The sequence below is a fragment of the Pelobates fuscus genome, chromosome 2 (genome assembly GCF_036172605.1).
Source record: "Pelobates fuscus isolate aPelFus1 chromosome 2, aPelFus1.pri, whole genome shotgun sequence".
NCBI lineage: Eukaryota > Metazoa > Chordata > Amphibia > Anura > Pelobatidae > Pelobates > Pelobates fuscus.
Genome location: NC_086318.1, coordinates 342,616,168 through 342,637,053, shown reverse-complemented (window position 1 = coordinate 342,637,053; position 20,886 = coordinate 342,616,168). Strand labels below are relative to the sequence as shown.

At 39.3% G+C, this 20,886-nt stretch overlaps 1 protein-coding gene across 1 annotated transcript in view; it reads right to left on the bottom strand.

Moving 5' to 3' along the window:
- The window catches only part of GRM1 (glutamate metabotropic receptor 1), a 423,450-nt gene that overhangs the window by 48,823 nt on the left and 353,741 nt on the right, over positions 1–20,886 (bottom strand). Inside the window, exons 5-6 of the mRNA XM_063443594.1 lie at positions 20,289–20,535; positions 15,640–15,805 (exon numbers count right to left, since the gene is read on the bottom strand). Of these exons, the coding sequence (XP_063299664.1) occupies positions 15,640–15,805; positions 20,289–20,535 (413 nt within the window). The remainder of the gene's footprint in view (positions 1–15,639; positions 15,806–20,288; positions 20,536–20,886) is intronic.

The window sequence follows — 20,886 nt, the reverse complement described above, 5'->3', positions numbered from 1 at the left end:
GATTGGAAATAGTTCCGGCCGGACAGACGGCTCCTGGATCTGCCGGCCCTGGTAGAGACCCGTCCCTGGAAAACTCGCCTCATAGAGGATTGAGCCTTATCCAGGGCAGTAAATGCCCCAACAAAACGTCCCAAGTCTTTTATAAAGGAGTCGCCGAAGAGGAGGCCTTGGGCGTCCTTACCGGCTTCTGTTAGGGCGAGGTTCGCCAATTTGGGCTCTATCTTAAATAAGATAGCCTTACGTCTCTCAATAGATAAAGAGGTGTTAACATTCCCTGCAATACAGATTGCTCTCTGGACCCAACCACGTAGGTCTTCGGGGTCAACCATGCGGTTTTCCGCTCTGGCGTCTTCCGCCAAATCAAAAAGTTTAGCCAAAGGGCCAAATATGTCCAAGTGCTTATCCTGGCAGGATTTCAAGGCGGATTCAAGCCCTTTACGGGGGTTCCAGCCTAGCTTGGTAAGGAATTGGGTCATCTTGGGGTCTACCTCTGGAGTGTCGCAAACTTTGTTAGGCACAACAGGCCTTGGACACTCTGCCCTCAATTTGTTGCGTGCCGCTTTACTAAGTGGGTGTCGCACCCACTTCTCTAAATATGTGGCAACATGGTCAGCCGGGAGCCACTCTGCCGATCTCGGATGGTGTAAATCATCCGGGTCGAAGAGTGGAACGCCCGACGGGTCCACAAGGGCGGACTCCGCGGTCGCGGAGTGCCTAGTCCCTGGTTCGCCTCCGGACGTCTCTGCCTGGGCAGAGGGAAGGAGGTCAAAACCTGAATGAGCGGTATCCGCTTCGGAGTCGCTGTCAGACTCAATCTTAGCCTCCTCACTTGACCCGATTTCTGAGTCGGAGTCGCTCTCTACCTGTGCTCTGGCACATTTCCATAGCCGCGCCCGTTCTGCCTGGCGCGGAAAGGCTCTCTTGCGTGGTTGTGACACGCTTTCAGGGGCGACCGAAGGTACGCCAGTCATGGTGTTTCTGGAGGCAGAGGGACCTTTAGATTTGTGGGTAGCTTTTCTGGGTAAATCTCCCGGTGGGTCCACAGGAGGACGCGGCTGAGGCGTCGTGGAGCCCGAGTAGCGCTCGTCCAAAGGACGTGGCTGGAGGGCCTGGGAAATGGTGTGGGAGAGAGTAGAGGACATGGACCCCATGGCTGCCATAATGGCGTCTGTCACTGAGCGCTGTAGCGCTAAGAACTGAGTCCCATCTGAGTGGGTAGTTCTGTCGGAGTGAGCAGGTGAATTACCTGAGGTGACAGGGCCTTCTCCCCTGCTGAGTGGGGTATCAGACTCCCCAGAGGGAGGTGAACCAGAGTTTAGTCTGGGTTTAGGCATTTTAAATAGAGTGAATCAGTAAATCTAAAGAAAAACTGACAAGGAACAGTTTTTTGGGTTAGTCACCCAAAGTACGAACAAGCAAAACAAAAAGCGATCTCACCAGGGCCCAGACCAGTGCACACTCTGACAGGGAATAGGGAAGAAGACAGGAGGTTAGAAAATGGCCGCCGAGAATCTCGCGAGATTCGCGGTAAAATGAAGTAAGGTGAATAAAAGGAAAAATTAAACATTCGGTTAAAAGAGGTGAATTCAATGGTGAGTATAGGACAAAATGCAAACTGCCGAATGGGCCGTTTGCAAGAAACAGGCGAACGCGGCAAAACAGCCGAATGGTCTAAACTGCCGAACGGTGATAGCGATGAGAGTGCACTATGAAAGACAGCTAGAAGAAAATGTGCGCAGGATGGCGCCGATGCGGGAAAGCAATGAAGAAAGCGAAAAACGGGGAGTAAGAGAAGCCAGAGAGGTCTGGACCCTGGGCACAAAAAACAAGTACCAAGTGTAGCAGAGAGGAAATACCATAAAAGTAAAAATCAATAAGGTAATCAGGATAGAAAAAATGATAATACAAAATATTAATAAAATATTAATAAAATATATAAAATACCAATAAAATAATAACGATAGTTAACGGTTATAAAGAAAAAACAACTAATACTGATAATATAAATATATCAATAAATGTAAAACAGTATTGAAAGAAGTGACATGTACTTATCTTTGATCGGAGCAGCAAAGAAAGAGGGTTATGGAAGGGAAGTGCTGCCTAATATACCGGGACCTGAGCGGGGAGGGGCCTATGTTAATGTATGTTCTTCATTTTTTCATTATATTTTGTATTCTTTGCTGCTATTGGTGGACAGTAAAGAAAGGGTTATGCAATATGAGCCTCCGTGTCTTGTTATAAAATTTAACATATATCTACATACAACACAAATAATAAGACATCGATTACCACATTTAATACAGTTTCAAATAAATGAGAATCTGGAGTTTAAGAACGTCAATTGGTGAGCTTAATGTATTTAACATCACTGTGTAATGTACATTTGTGTAGTTAAGGTAATAGAACAAGCATTGAATTATTTGTAATTTAACAGAGACATGTTTGTATTGGGTGAAAATGGAGAACAATTCAATTCAGTACTACAAGAATTGCACTTACAACACTCGATAAATGATGGTATTGTAAGTCAGTGAAATTGCGGTCAGTACATTGCATGGAGTATGAGATAATGTGTAGCTAGACAGACATGTCCCTTTGCATAAATAACAGTCTATTTTTTTGTGTAAAATATAGATGAATGCACTGCAATTTCATGGATCAGACCCCCTCTAGGGACACATGTTTTTGTGCTGCTTTAACTGGTACTATTCTTTTTCTTAAACTGAAGTTCGCTACTTCATTTATTTTGTAAACGATTCAATGGCACACAGCAGCAATAGTGATGGGGTGTATGAATAGGCTCGTAATGCTCAAAAGAAGCTACAATTGATTGAAGAGCCCTGTATCATCTACGGTAATTCAAGTGCATCTTAAACCCTCCATTGAGACTGAAAAAATGGTTATCATTTTAGTGGGTCCTCAATGGAAGGAACAATGATATCTTTGTCATCACAGCCCCAGGCTACTGTCATAAATAATTTATTTACATTAAAAGCATAGATTTGACAATTAAAGAAATTACACAATGAATGTGATTGGGAACTTCTAAAGAAATGAATACATAAGAAAAGCTCAAATGATATGCCTTCACAGCTCACTTGGGTAGAAGAATCAAGGCTTCAAGGACTTCTTGATCAAGGGGGTTAAAAGGAATGGGGCACTTTAATCTCACTAAAGGAGAGGGCTGATAAGAATGGTAAGAAGACAATTTTCCCCAATGCCACTAGCATAGAAGGGTTGAATGTAGCAGCTTAGCAATACCATTCTTTTAATGAGTGAAAGCAGTGAGATCATGATGTATGTTGTGATCTCTGCTGAGAGTAATATAGAAGCAAGGCAAGAGACTTGACTCATGCAGGGCCTTTGCTAGCCCAGAACTGTGTTGGGTGTGAAATGGTTGTGGGGTTTACAAGTGGCCGCAAGGTGAGATAATACAGTGCTTTAAACACAGGTGGACATGTGTGGGTTCAGGAAACCAGTTTCCAATCACAATCATAAATGGTTTAAGCCAGAGATACATACATTTATGCAATGTATAAGAAGGGAGTAGGGAAGCAGTGCCTTATAGGTATCCCCACCTGGAAGGTGCCATCCCTATCTGTATATATGTCTGTGGTCTTGGTCCTTTGATGGAAAGTATTTTAGGGCCGTTGAGTAACTTCTGATATTGAGCGTTGGGAGTTGTACCCCTAGGAACACATTATTGTTGCAGCAGGATTTCACCGGTATGTATATATAAAATAGAAGTAAAGCAGAATATAGTGCTCTCTGTAATGAGTGAATAAAAGCAATAAAGAAGATATATTCACAAAAGGAGAGCAAAAAGAGGTTATGCTCAATCCAAACAGCATGGGTGGTATATTCCCCACCAACTAATTCAAAGTGAGAATCCTCCGGATAATATCTTTTGGATAAAAGCAGGAAAGTGAAAAATGAAATAGAAAACCGGTGAATCCCTGCTGCATTACTAATGTGCTCCTAAGGGTACAACTCCCAACTATTGAAATAATACACTATATTTCGTTCCTTATTTTCTTGTCTTACACACCACCTCACCACCACTTGGATGTGAAGATACCGATAAGGCGCGGCTTTCCTGCATCCTCTTTATAGAATATCTACTCACGGCCAGAAAACAAGAGACTCTGGTTTGAGAAGTTCAAAACACCATACTTGCACTAAACAAGCACTAGAAATATCAAATTTTATACTTATTTGATATGTTTACTCATATTTCTCTTAATTTGTTATTTAAACAATTACTCTTTAGTGGCCTCACAATCACCTCAGTGGGGGATTTATGTCATATCTGCATTTAGATGAACTAAGCCTTTGGAAATCCCAAAAATGTCATCCTATATTGCTCTTTAAACCTAAAATGGGCATATAAGGTTTTAGAATACTCACAGGTCATTTTTAAATGCATTTTTTTTCCTCTCTTTAAAGAAGAAGCACACTTTTAGTATATGAATCTATTGAAAAACATGATTTCTCCATTCTTAGGGGATAGAAATCATGCATTGTGTATGACAGAATGGTAAGGAGGTTAGGAGAGATACACACGGGGATAAGTGGGTTAGAAAAGACATGCAAAGGGTTAGGGGGTTAAGAGAAACAAAAGAGGTAAAACTACTTAAGAGTCAAACAAGGTATAACGGGTAGGAGACAAAGAAAGTGGAAAGATAGTGGATAGGAGAGACAAGCAAGTGGGTAAGTGGGTTTGTTAGAAACATACAAGGGGCAAGGAGGAGATTGGAGAGACACATGTCAGAAGATACATTCAAGTGGATGAGGGGATGAAATGGGACATAATGGGGGTAGAGCAACACACAAAATAAAATTATCTTTTGGCATCTGAGGGAGGATGCCAATAGACAATTCCACCCCTTGTGCCAAAATAAATCTAGGTACCCCCCTGAACGATCGATTGGTCTGTCTATCTATCTAATTGAGATATTTGATTTATAAACACACATATCACGGCTTGCGAAACCCTACCAAGATAATATAATGAATGGTAAAGATATTGTTTACCCTTACGTCTTCACAGTCAAACACAAAACACCTGGGAATAGCAGGGTGGCAATCAGCAGATAGAAACAAAGTTTTAATGTTTGCTAAACAGAGTGTTAATTTCTTGTGTGCCACGATCATCACCAAGGGTGCACAAATGACATGAAAAAAAGAAATACACGTCCTTTCACTCACCAACGTTCAACTGCAAATACTGCCAACAAGTACTCCTACTCAATCCTGTAATAAACTCTGCTACTGAATACTGGAGTAATTCATTGTTTAGTAATCAGCAGTGAGATGGTTCTAAGTACCTCCTAATTCTCTCTGTGCCAAACACTGATAATATGTCTTGTGTGGTTAATATAATTTGTATAGCTATAGGATATGTTACCAATTACCAGTATTTTGGCACTAGGATTAAAGCATAAAGGATGTAAACATGGAGATGAAAAGTAAAGGGGGAAAATGTGCAGGAATTCAGTTACTGATAACAAACGGGTAATATTTTGATTAAGGACCAGTTGGACCTGTGCATTTTTCTTATTAAAATATCACAGTGTTTCTTGTTGTAGTGATAAGAGGCCATAAATGGAGCTATATGTATACACATGACATAATATGTGTAGTGTTTTCTATATTCTTATTTTTTATCTATGAGACTATGTATATACATTGTAAGTGCAATGTGTACACATTGCATGTGTATGCTGTGATACATATTGCCAGGCAAGTCTTGTGAGAAGCAAAACTTGCCTGTCAAAGCACTCTGATTAGCTGAATTCCTAACCAATCAGAGCCACTGACTGGAATTCAAAGAGTGGGAAAGCCATTCTAAAGATTTTTCAAGTGGATAGTAGACAATGGCGAGTAACTTTAAAGGTATGTCTAGTAGCATAGAACTACAAAATTAAACCCTGACACAGGCTACTTGTTGACTGGTTAGAGAACATTTTTTTTACTTACACGGTCGCCGGTGATCCCACACCAGCGATCGCGGTTGGGGGGACTCCCCGTGGCACATCCGTCCTCCTGCAGCCCCACAGGCCATGTGAGAGTGAGGTCCTTGTGAGGACCTCACAATCACATGGCCGGGTTAGCTGCCTGCTGCATTGCCAGCAGGGGGACTGCCTGTAATGACAGTTAGTCCCCCTGCTGGCTGGAAATAAAATAAAAGATTTAAAAAAAAGTTAAATAAGTGTAAAAAATTATAATATATACTTAGATCATATATATATATATATATTATATATATGATCTAAGAATATATATACACACATACACTGTCTAGGTGTATTTTACTATTAATATATATATAATTATATATATATATATATATATATATATATTAATATCAAATTACATGTAGACTGATACTGATTAAATATATATATAATTATTGTTATGTAGATTTATATATGATATAAAAAAATATGTAAATACGTTAAAAAATAAAATTAAAAAAATAAATAAAACTAAATAATGAAAAAATATATAGATGTGTGTTATTTTGTTCTAACTGTATTGTGATATTAATATATATATATATATATATTTATACCAAAATACACGTAGAACAAAATAATATATATATCTATATACATAAATATATATGTATATATCACTTTATATATATATATATATATATATATATACCTATATATAAACAAAAATATTTTTAAAAAATTATATATATATATAGCGTCCAAGTAGAGAGCACTCTGGAGTCTTAATATTATATCAAAATAAATACTGCTTTATTGTGCAGAATACAAAAATGTTGACGTTTCAGTCACTGTAGACTTTTCTCAAGACCTGCGCATACATATGTACAGAACCCCTCAAGTGTTGAGAAGTATTTACAAACAGATGATACAGTGCAAGCAAGTGTGATCCCTTATAGGGTGTCTACAAGCCCAGGTGTATATGTGTATATACTTATAGCCTGTTACACTGTACAGTTTATATCTGTAGTTATGGAGACAAAAGTAGGGGAGAGGGAACAGAGAAAGCACTCCTAGTGCAATACAATTATTACAATTTAAACTAAAATAAACTGTCTCTTTAAGAATGCAACTCACAAATGTAGAGTGGTATGATCCCCACTCTAAGCTATCTCGCCCAGCGAGGATCAGCCCCTTGGGTACGTGGGATCTGATAAATGCTCCTGTGACTCCAGTGTCAGGCAAAAAACATTTATTAAAAATAAAAACAACTGATAGTCAAATAGTAAAAAGCACAGTCCAGCTGCAGCTCACCACACCATGGGGAGTTTGATAACAGTTCAGTGTAATCTCTCTCCTTCTGGGGCCGGTCCTGCTGGCTGGTGTGTGTATTCAGTTCACTTCCTTGTATCCTGATCGCGTTTCGTCCCGCCTCTTGGGACTTTCTCAAACGAGCAATATTTTTTTTTTTTTTAATTCTTTATTTTGGCGTGCATAGTGATAACAAACATGCCAGCACTGCCACAACAGCAGGTGCCGGCCATTAAATCGACATAGATTACAACTGCACATTTTTTTTTTATAGGTGTCATGCTTGGTTCAGGGTTAAACTGCAGCTCATGTCAGTGGAACAGGCACTATAAAGCAATAAAGATCCGAACATATACTGACATTGTGAGTAGGTAAGGAAACAATACTAATGCTTGGATTTCTGAAACTGAAGATAACTAGCTGTTTAACATTAGCAGGTAAAGACATGGGAGAGGCACAGAGTTGGAGTGCTGCATTTATGGACACAATAGCATAGGGTTTTCATCGAGTCCCGCCTAGAAGTGGGTTGCAGGCCTGATGCTTGAGGTATCAGCTGAGGATCCGATGTCTGCTCCTCTCTCCACTTGTTATCCTCCGCATTTAAAGGGCTTTGTAAGGCTATGTTGCCGACCAGCTGATGTCTTGCTGTGCGTCGTTTATGCTGGCTGTGATGGGAGGTGCGGTCCTTCAGGCGTATGGTGCAGCATCTTGTTTTGATGTGGTGTGCACTCGAGGAGGCCCGGGCTTTTCCAATCCCCTCCGCTTTGCTGCTTTGCATGGGTGAGGTAGCGACGAAGCTTTCTGCCTCCCTCCTATAACTCTGTTTGTTGTCGGAGCTTCAGGTTGTTGAGAGGAGAGCAGAGGCTGTCTGGGTGAGTGGTCATCCGATTTCCCCATGTTGCCGCTTGTGCTTAAGGGGGGAGCGATGCGAGGGGGGCCCCGGGTTGAGCCCCTGTTTAGGCCTTGGGCGGCTCATCCGTCGAGAGTGGTTGTGCTCGGGCTTGCAACAGGTCTCCAGAAACTCAATTTAGTGCCGGCATTCCCACAAGCTGCGATGTGTGCAGTCCATTCTGTGTACTGCTGCTGTAGATATGCAGCCTGTGAGGGTTCCGGTATCAACGCCATCCCGCATGGCCTCCGCCATTTTGGAGTTGCTGCCTGGAGCGAGGATCTCCGCGGTCCTGCTGCTTCGCCTGTTGCACTGGTAAGCGGGTCTCAAGGGTGTAGACCGGGATCACCCCCCCGGTCCAGAGGGGGGGGAAACGGGGCCGGTGTCCCCGCGGGCCTGACTCCAAGCCCCGAACAGCAAGCGGCAGGGCAGCGGCCGTCCACCCCGCTCGCCTCCGGAGTAGGCCTCGAGAAAGTCGGTAGGATTCCTCCACCAGGGGACTGTAGCCTGTTGGGCCAGCCTCGCCCTGGATCTCGGGGCTCTCTACCCGGCGAGGACCACCGTTGCCGGCGGTTTTTTTGCCGAAATTTGGATAAATATGGCTGTTTCTAGATTTAGGCTGCAGGAGCTGGTCTCGCATGCGACCAGCCAGCTCGGCGGTCCGGCCCCGCCCCACGAGCAATATTTTTACATAATTAGGTATCTTAGTTAATTACAACTAGCGGGACCTTGCTGACAACCCATGCCGAAAGTATAGGGAATTTAATTTACTAGCACTATATTTAACCCTATAACTTTCCAAAACACCATAAAACCTGTACATGGGGGGTACTGTTTTACTCGGGAGACTTCGCTGAACACAAATATTACTGTTTCAAAACAGTAAAAGGTATTACAACGATGATATCGCCAGTAAAAGTGACGTTTTTTGCATTTTGCACGCACAAACAGCACTTACACGGACGATATTATTGCTGTGATACTTTTTACTGTTTTATTTTTTTTTTTAGTACTAAATGTTTTATTTCTGAATGAAGAATTAAGAGAAGGAAATTATTCAAATGAAACAAATCTCAACAGAGTTACAGATAGAACAAATAATCTGTGTAGGCCATATAATTGTTAAAAAAATAACATTGTGTACTCATGCTCTTCAAGTCTTTGTTAATAAATTATTCCTGAAAATGAATTATTGCTCATGACAGAATTAACTGGCAGAGCACCTGTATGAACAGAATTCTCTAGCAATCCCCAACCCTCCCTCATTCCAAATATAAATAAAGACTTGACAAATATAACCAAATTGTTTAAATGTATACACACATACACACATACACACATTCTGGTTTTGTATATATGTCATGCATTTATGAATTGGCCATTCTGGCTCCAGTCTTCTCTTCTCTCCTTCCTGAAATTTATTGTGTTTTGTTAGTGGGGAGTGGGACCATGCACAGATCGCTGTGTTCAGTCTAGGAGGGCAGAATCAAAAGGATAACGTAGACAATGTCACTATCGGAGCTTAAAACCAGAGATTAATTGAGCCCTGGTTTAAATAATGTAGTAAATTAGATTAAACGGTGCGTAATAGGGTGCTTTGTCATGATAGATGGCAGAGTCCATATAATAAAGTTTCCAAAATATTCAGTACCGTTATAAAAATTTTTCTGGCCATGTCTAACGGACATTTAGACAGATTCACAGCAACGTGAGGGTAAAAGTTTCAACATTTTGAAGTCTCTTTTCTCTTATAGAAAAATCTCAAACACACACAGAGTTACCCACTAAAGTGAGAATTCAAAGCGAACCCCAAGTGTACGGCCAAACTAACTGACATGAAAACTATTCTCTAAGTCAGCTATGCTTCTACCTCGGCTACTTTGAAATTAAACTTGACACTCACTTTGAACTCCCACTCCAGCGAAAAACCCCTTCTGTGTTTTCTTCTTTTTTTTTTTTATTCTTTTTTTTTCACTTGACAGAGCTTAGGTGAATACAGTTGCAACACGGCTTTCGCCAACATGAATATACACAGTTGCATCATGGCTTACGCAGAAGCCCAAGTAATCACGGTTCTGACCAACTTGTGCTTTTCCAGAGTATAAACATTAAGCTGTGTAGCTGTAGGTCCTCTTGTCTCTGTGTCAAGGTTTTTTTTTTTCCCCAAAATAAATAATAACTGAATAGTATCGTACATAGCTTGTAAGCACTTTATCATCAATATGTACAATCAACAATGAAAAATCAATAAATGTGTCACATTTTTCAACCTCGAACATGGGCTTTATATAGCGTACAGTGTCTAGGTAGGTTTATTACCTACTTTTGCTTAGCATATTATAATTGATGTTATCACCAAAAGTATTTAGGGATAGAATTAAGAAGAGTAGGAAGTAGAGTATATGAGTAAAGGGCAGGAGAGAAAGTTGAGTAGAGGAAGAGTGCGGGAAACTTTTTACTGTTTTAAAACACAAACATTTGTGTTCAGCGAAGTCTCCCGAGTACAACAGTACCCCTCATGTACAGGTTTTATGGTGTTTTCAAAAGTTACAGCGTCAAATATAAGGCTTGTGTTTAATTTTTTTCACATTAAAATTCGCCAGATTGGTTACGTTGCCTTTGAGACCCTGTGGTAGCCCAAGAATGAAAATTACCCCTATGATGGCATACCATTTGCAATAGTAGACAACCCAAGGTATTGCAAATGGGGTATGTCCAGTCTTTTTTAGTAGCCACTTAGTCACAAACACTGGCCAAAATTGGCATTTTTTGCATTTTTCACACACAAACAAATACAAACGCTAACTTTGGCCAGTGTTTGTGACCAAATGGCTACTAAAAAAATACTGGACATACCCCATTTGCAATACAGTGGGTTGTCTACTATTGCAAATGGTATGCCATTATGGGTGTAAATTTCATTCCTGGGCTACTATACAGTCTCAAAGGCAACGTAGCCAACCTGGCGAGATGGGTCTGTTAGCCAATGAAGACCAGGAAAAGGCAGACATTTTAAATAACTATTTTTCTTCAGTATATATTAATGATGATCCTATGGCAAGATATATGCATATGATTGCTGCAACAAACTTGCAGATAACTTGTGATTGGATAACTCGAGACAAGGTGCTACAGCTATTAAGGAAAATTAATGTAAATAAAGCTCCGGGGCCTGACGGTATCCACCCACGAGTACTTAAGGAGCTAAGTGGGGAAATAAGTGAACCTGTATTTAATATTTCAAGATTCTTTTTTTTCAGGTATTGTACCGGAGGATTGGAGGAAGGCAGATGTTGTTCCTATATTTAAAAAGGGTTCAAAATCCTTGCCTGGAAATTATAGACCTGTGAGCTTAACTTCTGTGACTGGGAAATTATTTGAACGGCTATTAAGGGATAATATTCAGGAATTCATTGGGAAGAACTGTGTTATTAGCAATAATCAGCATGGTTTTATGAAACATAGGACATGTCAAACTAACCTAATTGCATTCTACGAAGAAGTAAGTAGAAATATAGATCAGGGTGTTGAAGTGGATGTGATCTACTTGGATTTTGCCAAGGCATTTGATACGGTTCCTCACAATAGGTTAGTCTTCAAACTAAAAGAAATTGGTCTAGATGAATATTCTTGTTCTTGGGTAGAACATTGGCTTAAGGATAGAGTACAGCGAGTTGTCATAAATGGTAAATTTTCAAGCTGGACAAAAGTGGTAAGTGGTGTCCCTCAGGGTTCTGTTTTGGGACCGCTTCTATTTAACATATTTATAAGTGATCTTGAAATGGGCATTGAAAGCCATGTATCAGTGTTTGCAGATGACACAAAACTTTGTAAAGTAATAAAATGTGATCAGGATATTGCCTTGCTGCAGAGGGATTTGGATAGATTGGGGGACTGGGCACTAAAATGGCAGATGAAATTTAACGTAGAAAAATGCAAAGTTATGCACTTTGGGGTTAAGAATGCACAAACAATTTACACCCTAAATGGTAGTGAACTAGGGATAACCACACACGAGAAGGATTTGGGAATTGTTATAGACAACAAATTGGGTAGCAATATGCAATGTCAATCTGCCGTTGCTAAGGCCAGTAAGGTTTTGTCATGTATAAATAGGGGCATAAATTCTCGAGATGAAAATATAATTTTGCCTCTTTATAAATCGCTGGTAAGACCACACCTTGAATATGCTGTGCAATTTTGGGCACCTGTTCTAAAGAAAGATATCATGGCACTAGAAAAAGTGCAGAGACGAGCTACAAAATTGATAAAAGGAATGGAACATTTTAGTTATGAAGAAAGGTTAAAAAATGTAAATCTCTTCAGTTTGGAAAAATGGCGCCTGAGAGGGGATATGATAACATTATACAAATATATTCGGGGCCAGTACAAACCATTATCTGTAAATCTATTCATAAACAGGGCTATACATAGGACACGAGGTCACACATTTAGGCGTGAAGAAAGGAGATTTCATCTAAGGCAAAGAAAAGTTTTTTTTACAGTAAGAGCAATAAGGATATGGAATTCATTGCCTGAAGAGGTGGTTTTGTCAGAGTCTATACAGATGTTTAAACTGCAATTGGATAAATACTTGCAAAAACATAACGTACAGGGATATAATTTCTAAATAGTGGGGTAATAGCTGCTTGATCCAAGGAGACATCTGACTGCTATTTTGGGGTCAAGAAGGAATTTTTTACTAGTTTGTTGCAAAATTGGAAGCACTTCAGACTGGGTTTTTTGCCTTCTTTTGGATCAACAGCAAAAGCATATGTGAGGAAGGCTGAACTTGATGGACGCAAGTCTCTTTTCAGCTATGTAACTATGTAACTATGGCGAATTTCAATTTCAAATGTAACGTGCTATATTTGACCCTATAACTTCCCAAAACTCCATAAAACCTGTACATAGGGTGTACTGTTTTACACGTGAGACTTTGCTGAATACAAATATGTGTATTTTATTACAGTAAAAGCAAACAGTATTATGACATTGACAGTTAAAATGTCATGTAGAACTAAAAAAATAACACAATTTCTTATTTTCTCCCATGTTTTTCATATAAAATTATGTTTCATAGCTAAATATTTGATATTAAATCAAAGCCCTGTTTCCCCTGAATAAAATGATATATAATAAGGGTGGGTGCATTTAATATGAAAGAGGTGAATTACGGTTGGACAGACATATAGCGCAAATGCCTGGTTTTGTTTATGTTTTGTTTTGTTCACAACGTGTACATTTGGCTCAGTCTTTACGGGGTTCATTGTATATGGCTCTCAGAACCATACTGATAAAGAGAAATCTGAGCAGTTTTTGACTCAAAGAGTTAGTGTGTGTATGCATTTTTTATTATGCTATAGACACAATTACATTTTTTTTAATTTATTCTGGTTCCAAGATCATGTTTGGGGTGTATTTGAGGACTCTTATTATCCCATAACCGTTTAGAATACAACATAATATGTTGTTGTCTGTGTCACACGTGGAGCAAATATATCAGGGTTAATCCAGTGAAAATGACCAAATTCTGACTGGAATTGCAATTTTCATATTTACTAAAGCCAAATATGTTCACAATTCAGTCAGCCAGAGCAAATCTGTAGCAATCGCCAGGATGCATTCCATCGTAATAATTGTAAAGGAGCACTATAGGGTCAGGAACACAAACATGTATTGCTGACCCTATAGTGTTAAAACCACCATCTAGCCCCCTTGCCTGTCTGTCTGTCTGTCTCTCTCTCTCTCTCTATATATATATATATATATATACACACATATACACACACACTTGTAGTCAAGTCTACATCTGCTGGTTCTGCCCCTGTCTGCCTCTGACCTGCCGGCAGTCTGCTGACATCATCAGAAGCGGTTGTCTGAGCCAACAATGCTTTCCCATAGGATTGGCTGAGACTGTCAAGGAGGCAGATCAGGGCAGAGCCAGCGCAAGTCAAACACAGCCCTGGCCAATCAGCATCTCCTCATAGAGATGCAGTGAATCAATGCATCTCTATGAGGAAAGTTCAGTGTCTGCATGCAGAGGGTGGAGAAACTGAATGGCAGTGCTGCTCACTGTGCAGCACTGCCCCAGGAAGCACCTCTAGCAGCCATCTGAGGAGTGGCGGTGGAGTTATCCTTAGGCTGTATTGTAAACACTGCCTTGTCTCTGAAAATACAGTGTTTACAGCAAAAAGCCTGAAGGGAATGATTATACTCACCAGAACATATATACTCACCAGAGCAATAAGCTGTAGTTGTTTGGGTGACTACTGTCCCTTTAATGTTTGTTTGTTTGTTGGTTTTGGAGGAAAGAAGGGTGTCAAAAGATTGGTGTTCTGGTAACTATTGTGTCCCTTTAAGCACTATTTGCTCACAGGCAGCAAAAGCAGCCAGCAGTTAAATAGTTATGTAACCCTTGGCAATGCGAGGGTTAATTGTGTGGTGATTGGCAAGACCACCACGTATCTATAAAAAAGATTTAAAACCTGCCGCATGGCAGATGGTGGCATATCTGCTAAATATTTAAAAGCATGAGGGTGTGGACTGTGAAATTACTATGCTCCCCTTGTCGGGATGGGGCTTGTGAAATATGTGAAAATGTCCCGTCTACCTTGAATATTATTAGTAGGGTCCTTCCCCACCACCCAAGAGGGGCAGAGGGAGGACATTAGAATACTATTAATAGGGCTCCCACACTGCCTATGCTGGGTCCCATGGGATGGGTCCCCCCTCTAGTGACTGGGAGGCATCGGCGTCCCATTCGCTAATTTTAAATATTTAGCGGATTTGCCTACACCTACCACATGGCAGATGGGGTCAGAGAAAGGTTTTAAACCTACCTAATAGTAATATGGGGATCTTATTATTATTATTTATTTTTTAATGTGGCGGCTAGCTAACAAGTGAGAATGTAAAGTGAATTTCAAATCCACAATAAAAATACCTGAACTGGAAACATTTTCTAAGTCTGCTATGCTTCCTGCTCAAGCTTTTAGCCTTTAGCATCACTTTAGTCAATAATCCTGTATATCTCATTGTTCCTCTTCAAGTTATTTATTCAACAATCCTGAGGACATCTCTACTATTATTCATACCTTCCAAGGCAGCAGTATAAATTATCATCCAGCAGAAAGACTGGAAAAGAATTGACAGGAAAATCAGGTCAAGATGAATGTCTCACTATGCTGAGAAAATGACACATGCAATTTAATTTAATTGGTGGCTCAGGTCTCTAGACACATAGACCTAAATGCGTTGACCTAAAAGAAAAGCATGAACTTATCATTGCTGCCATTTGTTCACTATTTAGAGAAGGGACAAAAGGACATGTTCTAAGCTTTAAGAACCAGGTCACCTGGGATAAGTTGAATTAAAGCTTTAGTAAGTGTAGTTTTTCAGAATTTCAGTGACGACAATTGTAAAAAAAGTAATAGAACTGCAATCAGTGTAATAAATAAAGCAAGCAGGACATCTTACCTTAATTTGCCCTAATGAACATGGATCACTGCATACAGACCGGACCATTCCACTCTTATTCGTTTGAATCTGGTCATTGATATTCAAAACTCCTTCGTGCCAATTTCCTATAAGCACGTAATCATAGTGGCTTGGCTCAATGAACTGAAGGTTCATTATATCATACCTGAGGTTACAAAGGAATTAAATGGTAAGTCCTAAGTATTGTAACATTTGTCATCTTGTATGCATTAATTAGTACACTTCATACAATATCTAGAAAGACAGAGCCATTGCATTTTTGGTTCTTGCAAAATGATCACGAGAAACATTTCAAAGAAAACAATGGAATGCTTTTTTTTCTGCATTTTGCTCCCCATTCACACTGTATAATATGCCTTATGACAATCTATGGTACACTCCATTCAACATATTCATACAATGAAGATGGAATAATATAGTATACTTACTTTACACTGTTGTTTAAGAATTTCAATCGTAAATGTAACATTTTAAAAGGGTGGTTCCTAAATAGTAATAGATTAAAAGAATACTCTAAGCACCAAAACAACCTGAGCTTAATGAAATGGTTTTCTCCCATAAAGAAAAAAACAAACAAACAAAAAAGAACAAACACTGCTATTTGTGGTATTCGATTGGGTCAAGGAGAAATTAAATTAACTATTTTTTGCAGATGACACCCTCTTCACTATAACTAACCCAGAAACATCATTACCAGAATCTCACTCTGTCTTACAATGTTACAGTAATTGTTCATTTTATAAATTAAATCTCCCTAAAACCCATGGGGGTTAGGATGGAGGGCAATTATTTGACTTTTTAAAAAAGTCAATATACATATGATTGGAGAACTGACCATCTGACTTTTCTTGGAGTACAGCTACCTTACTAAATATCACAGCTTTATCAGGCGAACTATGTGAAACTTAGTAAATAAATTAAGACCATATTAAATAATTGGCGTAACAAATTTATATCTTGGTCTGGTCATATAGCCATGGTTAAAATGATCATACTACCAAAACTGCAAAATGTATTTCGAACAGTTCCCATTAGTGTCCAACAATCTTATTTTCTTAATTCAACAAAGTATAAACTCCTTTGTGTGGCAAGGCAAAAGGCCTAGGATTGCGCTGACTACACTATATATGCCCATTCAAAAAGGCGGCATGAGCCTTCCAAACATATGTTTGCACTATAAATCGGCACTCTTGAATAGTTTAGTGTATGCCAATCTACAACAAACTTTACCGCAGTGGGTGACGATTGAAAAATATTGGACACACGAAATACACATTTAATATGGCTGATTATTTATGGCCATTACACAGACCACATTTTATTAATGCATTACCTACTACAATAGCATTGCTTTTTTAATTTTGTATTTCATTCTTTATTTTTGTTGTGCGATAAAAAGATGCAAGAGCTTACTACGCTACAACAGAAGTAGCAGGCCTAGAAACATCAACATATCAAAACAGTGGTATGGCAAGACATCGCAGCACATTTTTATATGTAGAAGGAGATTCGCTTGTAACATGTAGAGAGTGTTGGCTGGAGGTTTGTGAGGTCATCAAACCCAGCTGTTTATTGATAATATGACAGTCTAATTAGGTATAGCTGCCTACTAATCAAGTGTGTCCTTAAGATAGTGAGAGAGGCGCCTCTCCCTGCACTCCTTTACCTTCTACCTCGCTCGTGTCTACGTGTATACTATGGATAAACCCTGGTTAAGGTGAATGCCTATATAATGAATTAATTGCCTTTGAGATCTGGGTATCTTAGTTATTTTGAGAGACTGCAATGTAGAGGCAAGTGGAGGGGAAGAGAGCCTTCATCGACTTCACTGAACGCATGGTGCGCCATATGTATAGTAGAAATATGTATAACAGCGTGTTGTTTGGTAACAAGGAAATAATAAAAAGGGGAAAAAAAAGAAAATAAAAAAAAAAACAAGAGAACTTAAAAACCATTGAACAGCTATGTACAGTTCCAGTCAATTAGGTTGAACGAAGCCCAGTAGTTGGTGAGAGGGGGTCTCCAGTAGAGCAGCTGCTCCCTGCTAGTCTTGGACAGGGTGAGTGGATTCGCCATGTAGGACACTGAGGGTCCGCGTGGGACGCCACGTTCTCGCAGTAGGGCAGTGAAGGGGTGTAGATTTTTCCGCCATTGAAGCGGACAGGTCAGCGTAGAATGTGATTGCGATGTTTTCAAATGTGTAGGGGGATATCCCTTTTAAAGCCAACTGTAGTGCTGCCTTATCTTTATTATTTTGAAAGCACAGCACCAAGTCTCTGGGTGCATTTTCTGGGGCCTTCCGTGGTTTCGGAAACAAATATAAAAAGCTGTGTACTCGAGAGGGGGGGGGGGGTGAATGTTGTTGTTGTTTTGTCTACATGTCTGTATAAAATGTTTTTATATACTTTTTTTCTGTAAAAAAATAAATCAAAAATTAATAATAAAAAGAGTTAAAAAAAAAAAAAAAAAAGCTGTGTAAAGCAGCTAAACCTCCATACAACCCAACAACATCTAGCAGAGGGACTGGTCCACCAAACCGTGTTGTCGGGTTGTATGGAGGTTTAGCAGCTTTACACAGCTTTTTATATTTGTTTGAATAAAGACTTTTCTGCACCAGTGGCTTCAAAGTCTTATTCACTTGGATGCTTTATCAAGGCGATTACAGTTAGAGCAGACTTTATCTGCTCTCTGTGAGTGGTTCCAGTAATATATTTTTACTCTCACTTCTATTTTACCTTTCCTTTTTATGTACATTGAATATCGTATACCATTAAGGAATGTTTTAAGTGAGTGTTTTTTTTCTATGCATGTCAGAGGTTTTTGCCCACAAAATGACACTTTATACAAATTGCACTTTCTGTATAAATTATGCACATATATTTCTGCACTATAACTGCTACACTAACTTAATTACATGGGTTTTATATATAAAAATATTTTTATTGTCTTAAAGGCACTGCGCACCTTAAAATATTTGATCTATTTTGAGTGTTTTTGGGGCGAAGTACACTTTAAGGTGCTGCTATATTTGTACAATTGTATAAATTGTTTTAAATAAATATAATCGCTGTTTAGCGCCTAAGTCACTTAAAGAATATTTTACCCTATTATGGGATGTGGTACCCGGTATCATGAATCCTAGGTAAGCCTGTGCACTGAATTGATATTTGCCAGCACTTAAGTTCTGGGCTGGCTAATGATGCCCAGTGACGCTGCTGAATGTGTAGTTACGCGTTTCGCAGCAAAGGGGTTAAATTCAGTATGTACACATACAGACACTGCACATACAGACTCCACAAACCATGGCCACTTCAAACTGAATTGGTCAGGTTGCTTTGAGTAACACTTTAGTTTCATTTTACAGTCATGTTCAGTGTCACAATAGGTTCCATAGCGCTTGTAACACCAGAAGAGGCAGATAGCTGAATAAACATTTTGAAAATATCAACCGGTTATACAAACATAAAACATGCAAAATCTGCATATTTTGATACAATTATCTGCAGGTGAGCTAACAAGTAAAACTAACAAGTATCAATTTACCAACAAGTAAAACACACTCTTAACTGTTTAGAGGGACAAAAGATTGAAATAGCTTAGCTAGTTGTGTGATTCCCCTAACCACAGTACTGCAGCCAAGATTAGCAACAGGCTGCTCCAGCTTTACCACTAGAATGAGCACAGCAAAATAAAATAAATACACTTAAATAATTAAATAAAACAAGATGTAAAGTATCTTCGTCTGGTTTCATTGCGGATTGTTGAGGCACACCAATTAGTATTTAATACTTTCCCTCTGGTGTTTGTCTTGAACACAGCAGCACCTAATGTATTTCACATATAGTTTTTAAAAGTCTGCAAAGCCTCTGAGATTAGAACTATTAAAATTGATAACACATAAATTAATAAATATTTAAGAATCATGGCCTAATAATACCTTTTTGTTTCAAAGGATACCTGGCATGCCACTTTCAGCTTTCCAGATTTCAATTCCTCAGCAAATTCCATCTATACATTCTGCTAGCAAAATTCAAATAGATTTCTTAATAAAATACTGCTAAAATCATGCTCACCCTCCCTTCTTGCAGACAGACCGTCAGCATAGACTCTATTTCGATGTTGGTCTGCCTACTGGTTCCATCGTTCCGTAACATAGAGCTTCCCTAGAAATATACCACAAATGAACATGCAATTCCTCGCTGCACCCAAGCCGGTTGATTTGGTGGCAAGGAAGAATAGAGTAATATTTGATATCAGTCCATTCAAATGAGCTGAAGTGCTGTCAATGAAGTCAGCACATCAGCGTCATCAGAGGAAGTGTGCCAGGCATGGGAAAGCCAAAGAAGACTTCCCAAACAGAGACACGGGAGAAAGAAAGGTTCCCACACACAAAGGCGGACTAATGGTAGTGCTGGACCAGTTAGGAACAAAGTAAGTATGCCAAAAACCTCCATGAAGCTCCATAGACGGTAAGTAAAAAAAAAAAAAAAAAAAAAAAATTACAACAAAATACAGTAATATTACACGAACATGTTCAAATTAATGCTAAAATGTGACCTCTTTTGAAGCCTTCCTCATACCTTTGTTAAATTGTGATTACATAACAATGAGTCAAACAAGTGCCTTACCTTCCAGGGGCATCTCCTTTATCGTCAAACCAAATATCTTCACCAGATATACCTTGAAATGAAGTCTTTATAAGGAATTCAAGTAGTTTACTGCCATCTATAGGCTTCATCGCATCACACAGACCAACATGTCCCGGGCACATGGCAGTGTGCATATCATGGAGTCCATGAGCCATTGCATATATGGCATTAATGACAAAACCCATTTTGCTGTCCTGAACATAATTTTCCTCTAAGCTTTCATTGCCTGAAAGAGATAATTGCAAAAAACACCTTTTAGAAAAATATGTTTGATTACTGTCACGTGGGTCTCGATTTAAATCTTTTGAATAAGCTTTTCAAATTAACACAATCAGTTAACAGAAACAAATTCAAATGATTTATCTGCAAATACTACAATAGTCTTTAATGGTGAATTCTATAATAGCTTTTCTAACAGATTGTGATGGTTTCAGAAGCTTATCGGAAAGAATTAAGCTGAGGCCTTGGCCAGAAAAATATAAATCTGTCCACCTGTCCTGACTTACAGAAGCCACATGTTGGGGGGTATGCTGCAGAGACCACTGAAACAGTGCTCCCTGCAGGATCTGCCCTCAGT